This window comes from Anguilla rostrata, chromosome 13, assembly GCF_018555375.3.
Source record: "Anguilla rostrata isolate EN2019 chromosome 13, ASM1855537v3, whole genome shotgun sequence".
Classification (NCBI taxonomy): Eukaryota; Metazoa; Chordata; class Actinopteri; order Anguilliformes; family Anguillidae; genus Anguilla; species Anguilla rostrata.
Window position 1 is genome coordinate 11,310,283 of NC_057945.1, and position 12,324 is coordinate 11,322,606.

Here is a 12,324-nt window from a genome sequence, read left to right on the forward strand (position 1 = left end):
CATCCAGTTCCAGATGTCATCTGTCCAAGTGAACCTTGGCCTTCCCTGGGGTCATGTCCCTTTGGAAGCACTTTGCATGCATTCAGGGCTCCTGGACCCAGCTGGGTGTGGCCTGGTTCCACAAGCTCATTCCTGTGATTGATTTGCAAAAATGCCCTCGTTTGCCCTGTTCTATTCATGATTTATAACTTCTTGAGTTCTTGTGGTTAAAGGTACATGTGTTTGGAAAGAATGAGTGAACAGTTAAGGAAAGAAACCTCTCACACACCGTTTCTGTCTTTCCAGAACTTCACCAGCTTTAGCGTTTCACACCTGCCCTTGTTCTGGTATAAAGGACCTTTGCCTGTTCTATCTGACATTCCATTCATTGTACTCTGCACTAGTTTTTCTGTGTCATTTCAACAGTCTCTGTTAATCGGGATCAGAATCAGAATCAGAATCAGGTTTTATTGCCAAGTAGGTTTACACATACGAGGACTTTGTTTTGGTCTGGTGATGCATAACAGTGAACATAAAATGAAATAAAATGAAATAAAATAAACACAGTGCAATAATGGATGATGCATTGATGCATTGATCAGTGTCCAGCACTTTAAACATGTGCCAATGTCAGGCATAGCAGCACAGAGAAACTTGTGATTATACATAGCAACTTTTGTGTGATCACAGGTTTACACTCTTGTGTAAATCACAAGTTTTTATTGTTTTATTTTTTATCTTTTTGCCAAAGCATGCTGCAGTAGCTCTTTGTTGGTCCAGAATGCAGGGTTTTGCCATGATTATTCTCCAGTGATTTTAGCCAGACATTCGCACTTTCTGACCAGATGGCCATCTATTAAGGCATTGCTTTTCCAGCTTGGATCTAGTATTCACAGCAGTTTGTGAGTCAATTCATTAAGACATTTAAAATGATTTTATGTCCTGGAACTACTTATTAGTTGATTCCCATCTTCACATGTAAATTACGGTATTCAGATTAATACCAAATTAACGGTGATATATTTGGAAAAGGATGGACCCCATCAAAAGTTTGAAACAGCAATTATTTACAAGCATTGTATATTGGTAAAAAATTGGTGATAGTAAAACCCTGACACTTCTGTTGGCTTTTCTTCATTTTGAATGGCTGGTTAGTATCCGGCCTGAGGCAAATTCTTGGGTGTTAAGGGGTCAAGCCATGGTCAGATATTTGCAGTGACTTCAACAAACACAACTGCACCAAAAGCAGACACCCCACCATTGTAGCCAAATGGTTTGGACTTCCCTGCAAAGCAAAGCTCTCTTAATACAACCCTTGCAACTCGCATGTGATCGCTAATAACTGGACCCCTGGAGAAGAGCGAGGCATCAGGATGGCCTGAGAAAGGTATTCAAGGTAAGAAAATCTGGACAAGGCAGTCAGAATTACAAGATTTATGATTTCTAATTTAGGCATTTAGCAGATGTTGTCACACAGCTTACATATTTTACACAAGATCTGTTTGCACAGCTGGCTATTTACTTAACCAATGCTCAAGGGTACAAGGGCAGCACCCTACCTGGGAATAAAACTTGTAGCCTCTGAGTTACAAGCCCAGTTCCCCAATCATGATGCTACACTGCCACGATAGGAAAAGAAAAAAAAAGTGTGTAATCAGTTCCCTTGGCTGCAGCCCTTGGTCTCCAGTGCAGTGAGCTGACAGTGTCTTGGTGTCTTGGTGTCTTGTTGTACAGAGTGGCCAGCCAGGCCCATCATTCAAAACTCATGACAGGCCTACGCCCATTACATCACCACAAAACAATACACAGAAACACAAAGTTAGCGGAGCACGTTACGAGGAAGCCTTAACATTTCCCAAGGAGGAGAGAATGAGGCAGGCAGAAAGCAGAATTCAGCCTAAAGTGGTATGTGCAGACAGGCTTGGTGACAGGAGGGATGGGCCATGTCAATTGCCAGATACTGCAAACATTTTTTTGGGAAAATGGCTTCCCGTCAGCATTTTACCTTGAGGACAAGTTTGGAGCTTCATTTGCCGAAAAGCCCTGCATTTATCATTTTACCGAGGCTGGCAGCTATCTCCATTTGGCTATTAATGGGTCCGCAGGCTTTGGCTGTCCTCACCCCCCCCCCCAGTCACTGAATTCTTACCACAACCCCCCCTCGCCCCCCCACCCAACCTCAGCTTTACCCCCCATCCTCGCTCACGTTTTTGCTGGTGATAGCAGAGGACCGTAAGAACCCCGCCTGGCCCTGCAGATAAGGCCGTAATCTGAAAAAATGCACGTGCACAGGCAGGAGGGCGTGGCAGACAGGGACCAGGGGGACAAGGTTCTGCAGTCCCCATTGGCCAAGACCAGAGAATTCAAAACCTGAAAACCTGTACTAAAGTTGGGTCATGTGACCCGAGAGAGACACGGCTCCCCCTGAAAGAGGTGGCTGAAGAGGCGGAACAGGTCAGGCTGTCGAGAAACAGCTCCCACCCCCCCAATTCCACCCGCTCCCTGCAAGAAAGGCATACCAGGATCCACACAACACCTGAATCACATGTCACGGTAATAAATGCAGGCACCCTTCTTCTACAGTCTTAATCTGCAGTTCTTTAATTCACATTCTTCTATTTTCCAGGATTTAAGCTTGTTTGCTTGTTAAGCCAGGCAGCGTATAGTTTTACAGTTTTATCCAAGATTGGCCGCACGGGGTTTGTTCCTGTTTTTATTTATTTATTCATTATTCAATCAGGAAAATGCCCACTGTGAAGTGTTGTGCGACAAGCTGATTGTAAATAACTATGAACTGACACAGCACAAACAAAATCAGAAACAGAAAGGGCAGTGCTTGACTCAAATATTTTTTACAGCCTGGCAGGCAGACGCTCATAATGGAGGAAAAATTTGTTGCTGTTGTGCGAGTGCTTCAACCGGGGGCTTAAAACTGACAAGGAATGTGCCATGGAGTGTGTCACTTTACTCCACACTTGTCAGCATAATTTCTAGCTTTCCCTCTCCTCCTCACACTCTCCGCTGTGATCACAGCACATTCCTCCAAGCCGAAAGGCTGAGAGGCACACAGCCGGTGGCTGAGGCCCTTCACTGATTCCAGGGGGAGGTACGGACACGGAGCACAGAGACACCCAAACGGGAGGGGGCACGCACACCCCCTCACGTACTCGCGTGCCAAGATTCGGGTCGCAAAACTAGCAACTTCGCTGGCTGATACCAAATTGCAACACTGACGTTGAGCAAGGAAACGGCACGCTGTCATTTTCTACGGCTGCTGGCTGTGAAGTTGTCAGTCCTCCATTTTGCAGAGGCGTTGTTCTCCACGGGTTTGGAAAGGATGCAGAAAGGACCACAGCAGGGGCTCCTGCCATTGCACTGTTTATAGAAATAATCAATGTACAGCTACATGAGGGCAACAATTCTTTGCAAAACCATTGAGGTTTGAGTGGTGACTGATGATTTTAAGCAACTTCCCAGCCTTAGTGCAAAAACAGTATAGGTTGTAGTGGTTTGGAAACCTGACTTGTAGCTATAATAAGGCTGTAACTGTAAGGTTTATATCTCTATGGGGTAGTACTGTCACACCCACTAAGCAGCCTGAAACCTTAACCTGAAATATTAGAGTAAATATCCAGCTACACTTGTTTAAAATAGTTTCTCTTCTTTAGTTCTTCTTCTGTACTTCACCCAAAAGATGTATAAATGCTTCTGTCCTTAAACAGAAACTGAAAAAATATCAGAAAACAAATCTATGACTTGGGTCGAAACTTATAATAAAAATGTATCATAGCTTTTGGTTGCTTTAAATTGTTTGTACTTGAATGAATAACCCCCCCCCCCCCCGCAAACTGCATTGTGTTTTTAATACCGTCTTATTTGGGGGTGGGATCCCATTGTTATGGTAACACTAGTTATAACCTGAATTGAACTGGCAAAAAAATGTTCATCACTATTAATTAGCCCAAGAGCTGAAAAAATGTGTGTGAATGCTTGTGTGTGTGCTTCTCTGTCTGTGCTTTAATGCTGGTGAGAGAGTTTATGGCCCCATTTTAATTCTAATTAATTTAATTAAATCTAATCAAATTAAATAAAACCAGTGCCTTTCAACCGTTGATTGTTGCAGTCCTATTGGTTTGCTAAGAAGACAAAGTACTAATGCATTTGCCTGTAACAGCTTTGGTAATTTTCCAAACAGAATTTGTCATACCTTTCTTACCTGTGTGGAGTGCTGCAGAATATAGACGGCACACAGAACGATGAGGCAAAACAAATAGCAGCAAGTGTTATATTTCAAGACTGATACTTAAACTTAAAGCCGAGCAACTTAATGTGCTTTAAACATTGTAGGAGTGAGATGTTGCTCTTATTTCTCTACAAAATTCTCATATTGTAATTCTTCTCAAGTATAACTGTTAACCAACCAAAATGTGCACCAATATTTGTTGGCCATTCTGAAACTCTGAGCTAGGATTGTTAGGATTGTTCTGACTACTGTGATTTTTAAAATGCATTTCATTTTAAATTCAGCTAAATGAGCCATAATTCTATATAGTCTATAAATTTGTACAATACAATGATGAAAGTACTCCAATTGTATTTTGAATGTCTTTTAAACCATTGTCTAACTATTGTGTAATTTGAATACTGAATTAAACACACTGTAATTATTATATATTCAATTTATATTTAACTCACATTTATAACGACACATTGTAATTACTTTAAACATACCTTTTGTATAAAAAATATTATGTTACAGTATCTTTTTGTTTTTAAGAAAAGCTCTCTGAAAATCTGAAATTAAGATTTTAGGAAATCAATCAGGTTCATTCAAACTTTCCTGTCTGAGATAAATCATGATTTATTTTGTTTTAGACAACAAAATCTGCAAGAAAATCTTTGAGTTACACAGCAGACCAAAAGTTAAATAAAGATAACCACTTAGGACTTAACTGAATAATATGTAGTCCTGAATTATGAATATTGTAAAAACAACAAAACTGTGGCATGTAAGTTAATCAATGTAATTAGGAAACCTTCTAAAATATATCGGCCAAAGGTGTACAGTGGAACTTCTAATGTAGCTTGAAAATATATTTGAAAAATTTAAGATTTTTCTCAAAAGGTAAATTATTTAAGTAGAAATACTGTGTCTGGGCTTTAAAAAAAACATATCTAAATTGTTGGTACTTAAATTTACAATTTTTTTGAATTTAGATTATTTTATGTACCTTTATCATCACTGTTATTAATCTAGATATTACATTATTTATTTCAGTTCAGTGTGTTTACAAACTGTTCACAGGAGAGTCATCATTATCTCCATGCGATGAAAATGCAAGCATTAAGATGCTAGCTCCTGTTTTTCCCACTATCAGGATCACTAACTGCAATTACCCTCTCACAAACTACAGAGAAATCCCATCCTGAATTCACACCTTAATGCTTTTATCACCTTAATAATTATCCCCAGAAGGGCAGCGTAAAAAGATGCTGAAATTAGACAAAGTGAGGACTGCACACTTTGAAAAAGGTTTTCAAGAAGTACTTTAAAAGATATTCAACAATTAATTTAAAATATATATTTTAAAATTTATTAGACTTGTACTAACCACATAAAGAGCTTTGTGAACTGTGTGAATGTATAGACTTTAAGAATTTTGTATTATAGTACACCCCAAGTGCAATAATAAGAACAATACAATTAGAAAAGTAGGTAAAACCATATAGACCACAATATTTCTGCTCATCTGTATAAATGCTGATAGTACTTCCCTTTACTGGAGATGAACATGAACATTTGGATAATGTTTATAATAATTAAGTGAGAGAGTAGATCACATAGTCTTGAAAGGAAAAATGTGACAAAACCTTTAAAAACAGTAGAACAAAAAACAGTAAAACAAATAAAAACAACGGATTTAATACAGAAGAAATTAACCTTATGTTAGTACAGCTTATCTAGTGACACAGATACAAAAAAATGGTTGATAAAAATTAACACTGCTATATAATATTTGGTAATCGGGAAGAAACAGTCAGATAAACACAATATATTTTATTGTGAGAACACAATATATTCTCCAGACATATTGGGGATGTGAATGTACAATCCATTACTAAACATGGGTCTTTTTTCAACCTATTCCTATATTCAGACATAGCATGTAGCACAAAAACAATGCCTGCTGAATGTATGAAAGAGCAAACATAAAAATATTTGACTTGCTGAGTATTTGTAAGTATTGAGAAAGCGGTCATAACAACGCAAGGTAGATAGAGATGGTGGACATTCAATCATGACAGGTGAATTCTGCATGCCAAGATAAGGAAGAATACAGAACAATAACACAGTACAGACGCCAGGAATGACATTTGGTCTCATTCACAAAACTTTTCTTAAATTATTCTTACTTTTGTTCTTAAAAATGTTTCTACAAAAAAACAAAAAACAATACGGGATTCATGACACATGTGCAGACCTTTGTTTTTGCGCATATCCCAGGTGCATGAGATGATGAATGCTGCCTATTTGTACAGTATACGATCAAATGTGATTGTACACGTTTCGTGAATGAGGCCCATTATGTTTATATTTATTGCAGGTAATGTGTTATAAATATTCAAAGCAGCGAACAATCACTTAACACTCTGTACAATCATTCATAGGCTCCATAAACATAAGCAATCTGAGTCAGGTGACCATGTTTCTAAGGGCATGTCTAAGCACTGAGAATGTGTAGATAAATGTTTTAAACTCCACAAGCAGTGATACATGCTCTTCAGCCATACTGGTTGCTGTCTTGTGCAATGAACAATGTGGGAGGGAGGGGGGTGGCACTACAGGAAGTGCCTGCATGCTGTTCTTCTGGCTAAGAAAACAATAAGGTATGAGAATGTCTTACAGACACTTGGATCTTGTCACTATTTTTAATATTTACTGATGGCATATAACCTGTGGTACTGCACACATAATGGTGTGGAACCAGCACAATCAATTAATAAATATTTATCCTAAATTAATTCACCTATATCATACCACTTCAACAAGTACAGCAATATAGAGGGACATAAGAATAAAATAATATTTAATGACAGTACCTGGCCTTTTTAGTCTAAAGAAAAACAATTGTTGTAAAACATATGCACACAAATACAATTAATATAGTGCATATAAATCATGGAATAGCAGCAGAATAAATTAAAGATCAGGTGCAATCAGTATTTTCTTGCATTTAAAGTGTTAAACCATACAACAAAGATTCATACTTAGTTTTCAGAAGGATTTTCAACAAGAAAATAATAAACATTTAATTTTAATGTAAAGTATGCCATTTCTACCAGCGCTAAAGGTCTGACACCATACGTCCTCTCTATATGGATATTCAATGTAAGTCCACTAAACAGTTGCACTATTGATTGGTTAAAATATAAAACTGTATGTTAACTAAGCAATACATGAGGTATAACATTGAATAACACTGTCTCTACCCCATACTCTAAAAACACACAACAAGACTAATATTAAAGAAAAAAACAAATGGAGACCAGAAAAAAGAGACATTTTTTAGAAGTTTTTATTTTTTTTAAATAAAAAGCCAACAAATAAATATGAAGGGCAAGGGATTGAATAAGTTTTAAAAACTTGAACAGGGGTCAGGGTTTAAGCATGGGCAGCATTTTAAAGTCATAGCTGCAACAACAGAACCAGATGTTTTACTTGGCTATTTGATCAAATTCTTTGCCTCTTAATTGGACCTCCTGTTTCAGTTCCGTTTTGTTTGTTTGGTTGCTCAAAAAACACATGCCAGAATGGTCCAAAAACTTTAAAAACTTGATGCTAGATGATGCTAAGTGCCACCTGGTCTAAATGATCTGGAGTTCTACATATTTTTCACCATGAAAAGCCTATATTTAATGTGTTAATTTATATTCTGAGAATTGCCAAAAAATAAAATTGCCAAAAAATAAAATAAATAAAAGCAATAGATGAAAATGAAATGTAAGGGTACACAGGCACTGCTTGTGTAAAACAGGAGCTCACATACGCAAACTAGGAGAGGAATACACAGGGGTTTGACTGGTCCTCTCTGCCAACAGCTGAGGTTTTATACAACTCAGACAAGGGGAACAGAGGCTGTCCTGAGTCATGTGATTTGCAGGAAGCAGTCTCTCCCCCTCCCACCAGCCTTGCCCCTGTGTGGCCTCTGTGTGAGGCTACATTTCCAGGAAAGGGGCCTACTGGGCAGGCTGTGAGGCCTAGGCAAGGGAGGGAGCGGCTCATTCAGAAAAACAAAAACATGGAGGAGGGAGAGACAGCGAGGCGGGAAAAATTACCCCTCTTACATAACGCCGCGAACCCGCCCGCCGCTTCGTCAGGAGTGAATTGCCTGTCATTACAGGAAAAACGGCGCCTCTCAACTGCTCCCTCGTGGAACACAAACTCTGAAACCAGCAAAACATCTGTCATATCAAAATGCAACTGAATTTCAGTTCTCTACCAACTTCCATAAGCCATGCGCAAAACACAATCTCATGCTGGGTATACCTACGCTTTCTTGCACTGCTGACTTACCTCAAGCAACAAACCTAAAAGCAAATTCAAAATAGGCTAAATAATACTACATTACATTACATTATAGGCATTTAGCAGACGCTCTTATCCAGAGCGACGTACAACAAGTGCATAGGTTTCATGATGTAGAGGCGCAAAAGAAACACTAGAGTGAAGTTGTTGAGATGTCCCACAGCATAGCTTGTAATAGGTGGCGTTTTACATGTTCAAATTCATTTACATGCAGAAATTACAGGACAGGTATACTATTTAGCTTCCAAGCACACCATGCATATTCAGCCCCGGGTCTTGAAAAAAGTCGAGTGCGTCGCCTCGTGGCAAGAGTGTGAAGTACACTGTACACCAAATGGCTTCCGAAGAAACTCCATTTAAAATGCCCGGTCTACCGTACGTTCATGCTACTCTACTCAGCGCCCCCTCAAAATGGAATCGTCAACCGAGACGCCACTACCAGCTCTTGATGGCTTATTGCATGCTCGTGTGCACAACAGAAGGTCTATAAAATAAACATTACTGATCGGTTAGTTTATTAAGAAGTACAGAAGGACTTACAAATCAAAGGCACAAACAGCACGAAAGCTGATAGAGATAATAGTAATACTCCGCTAAGACACGACAGTAAAACATTTATAATAGCAAAGATTATTCAACTTCATTAAGATAAACAGGATCATTCATGTATGAGTTACTACGCTTCGTATGCAAAAAACAGGAATTAGCGAAACATTTAATTCACGTCGTAGCATGAATGAAAATTATTTCTGGACGGCTTGACGTTGTCTTACGGTAATTACGATATAACCGCAGATCACATGGTACACCGATATAGGAAATGAACTATCCTATCTCAGTTGATAGTTAATTCGTATCGACGTAGTTGGAATTTCGGGCTGTGTCACGATCACAATTTGAAGGTAATTTACAATGACAAATACGATCAAACTAAATATCTTAACTTTTTACGAACAGTTAATAATAAATTAATTTAACCTTGTAAAAAATGCAACTTTGAAATACCCGTCATTATATGGGAACCGAATTGATAGCTGCAAAACATATAGGCAAATATGTTTATCAGACCGGAAATGTCACGAATGAGAACTACCAGAACGTCTTATCTATTTATGTTTTATATAGGCTACTATTTCTGTTGTGTCATACTGGCGCATCTCTCGCGCAGTGGTGAAATTAGGAAATAACAGATCAAACGATTAGTTATTTCACTGATGAATACCGACTTGCATTTACGGAGGATAATAAGAGGAACAATTATGCAAATCTTTAACTCGTTACACGAATATGTTATGACGATAACGATTCTAAAAACTCATGTCTGAGTACAGTAGCTGCTGTCATCCTCACGGATCTCACAGACGCGTCTGACTGGCTACGCCGCTGATGTTTTTTTAGCATCTCGCATCTTTAGCCTCATGTGAATTATATAATTGAATTAATTAGTAAACGACACGAGCGCACCAATCCCTCCTGATTCTCTTAATTTCTTCCCAGCTGTCAATCATGGCTTCCGAGAAAAACTGGTCAAATGATGACACGGAATCGAAGTTCATGCGGAAGGCGAAGGAATCGCCTTTCGTACCGATTGGTAGGGAGCTATATTTTACAATAGAGCTTTAAGTTTTCTGTATTACATTTGTATTTTTAAAAGTTGTAAATATGACTGTAATAATAATTAATTTCCATGATACGATAGAGATACGATTGTGGTTGCTGAATGAGCCACTTCATATCGTTTCCTTCTACATTTGCCCGAGAGTCACTGTTGCCTCGAAAAAGTATATGTTGCCGAGCGACGAGCCACAGACAAGTGTGGCTTCCTCATGTACCGTTTGCGTATGACGGTTACCCTGTCTTACAGGTATGGCTGGGTTTGCGTCAATTGTTGCGTACGGGCTGATGAAGCTCAAATCAAGGGGCGACACAAAAATGTCTGTCCACCTCATCCACATGCGTGTCGGAGCACAGGGTTTTGTGGTTGGAGCTATGACACTGGGTATGTACTCTTGTTTATTCTGGTCACGATTATCATTTAATTCTTCCAGAAATAGAAAGGCCTACATGACTGAAATTCCCTCAGTATGTAAGAATGTTTGACTGACCAGACTCTAAATATATCTGGCTATTACTCCTTTCCATTAAAATACAATACTTTCTGAAGGTAAATTAACTTTAATAATATACTTCTCATAAACATATTTTCCAGTTATGGTAAAAAGATACTTTTCAGGATTTATTTTGTATAGTCTGGGTTGTTAATGGTGATGGTAATTATTTTCCATGTGCAATAACTACAGTGTATCATAGTTGGAAGAATTGTGTTCTCTATGCATTTCTTCTGTCTGCATTGTGTTTTTGGTGTAAATCCTACCGCTAACGTTGGATGTGCGTGTGCTTATGTTTTGCATTGTTGAAAACAGAGGACTGTGTCCAGACTGTTTCATCTGTGTCTGTTTCAGGGGTCCTCTACTCCATGTACACGGAGTACTTTGCCCCTAAAGATCCTGGGACTAAGTGACATGGCCACAGCCATGCTCCACGAGCCTATAGCAGCTAAACTCCAATGACTACCAATCTAACACCACCTTCATTATCCCCTCCCCTCTCCTGTCCAAGAAAATGGGAATCTGACAAACAGCAGAGACTACTACAGGCAACCTTCAGTTGCTGTTCTTTGTGGCCAGTCCAAGAATATTGAGTGAGTGAGTGAGTGAGTTATGAGGCCTTTTTTGTCTTTTTCAGATAAGTATACATTAAACGCTGCACTTACACCTACAGGCACTGAAGTACCTTTCAGATCTTTAGCTATATTTATCCAATATTACTCCAAGATTCCCACAAGTTAAAGCCAGTTTACCGCAATCACAGTCACGTTTGAGTTCATGCACTGCCTCACAGTGAGGTGACTTAGAATTGTTCTGTTTTAGTCTGTATATAGTGGAACCTTTTAACTTAAATGTATTTAAGGTGAAATAAAGAAAAAAGGACAAGAAATAGTCTGGTCTTTTTTTATATAAATACAAGTTTTTTGGTATGATTAGTCACTGTGATATACATTTCTTTTTGTAACTGTAAAAGTATAAACAGTAGACACGTCTCTTTGACTCTGTTTGATTAAGCCTCACGTGCACAGTGAACACTACTATGTACAAATAATAAAGTCACTCTGAAAATCATGACATCTTTCAAATATTAATTTTTCTTTAGTCTCTTACACACATACCTGATAATGTGTAGCGTTACAAGCTTATTGTTCATAGTCATGTTGCATACTTGCACCTGGGCTTTTCAGAGACATTTTCCATAATTTTTACAACACTTAACAGTGAATAAATTAAGTCCGGATTGGTGGCCAGTATAGTTTGCATTTAAAAGTAAATTACATTGAAATGCACTCTTGATCAGGGCAGCTCATATTCTGTGCACAGAAAAGAAACATGTAGGCACTTCATTTGATCTAAGGGCTTTTCACACTGTAGCTTAGCCCGGTACTAAGGGGACTCTTAGGTCGGGGCTCAGTAAGGTTTCACAGTTGCTTATTGTAAAGAACAGCACCAACCTCGGCCCGGGCTAAGCTGGCCCTGTTCCAGAGAATGGGTAATACCATCTTTTTGGGCCTAACCCCAGAAATCAAACATGGTGCCCAGTGTGAAATGAGGTCATGGTCAACTGTAGGACACTTGTGGAATGTTTAATGTGCAATCACACTGCTTTGACTTTATATGATTGTGATGTGATGCTGATGTAAGCATGGG

At 38.7% G+C, this 12,324-nt stretch overlaps 1 protein-coding gene and 1 long non-coding RNA gene across 2 annotated transcripts in view; both read left to right on the forward strand.

Annotated features, from left to right (window-relative positions):
• The window catches only part of LOC135237099 (HIG1 domain family member 1A, mitochondrial-like), a 193,315-nt gene extending 181,570 nt beyond the window's left edge, over window positions 1–11,745 (forward strand). The window contains exons 2-5 of the mRNA XM_064303841.1: window positions 9,427–9,468; window positions 10,064–10,157; window positions 10,431–10,565; window positions 11,029–11,745. Coding sequence (XP_064159911.1) covers window positions 10,073–10,157; window positions 10,431–10,565; window positions 11,029–11,087 — 279 coding nt within the window. The 5' untranslated portion in view covers window positions 9,427–9,468; window positions 10,064–10,072 and the 3' untranslated portion in view covers window positions 11,088–11,745. The remainder of the gene's footprint in view (window positions 1–9,426; window positions 9,469–10,063; window positions 10,158–10,430; window positions 10,566–11,028) is intronic.
• On the forward strand, window positions 2,357–4,091 carry LOC135237747 (uncharacterized). The gene is made up of 2 exons (XR_010324902.1): window positions 2,357–2,532; window positions 2,838–4,091. It is a non-coding gene; the product is annotated as an uncharacterized LOC135237747 (long non-coding RNA).
• Window positions 11,746–12,324: the final 579 nt, after the last annotated feature.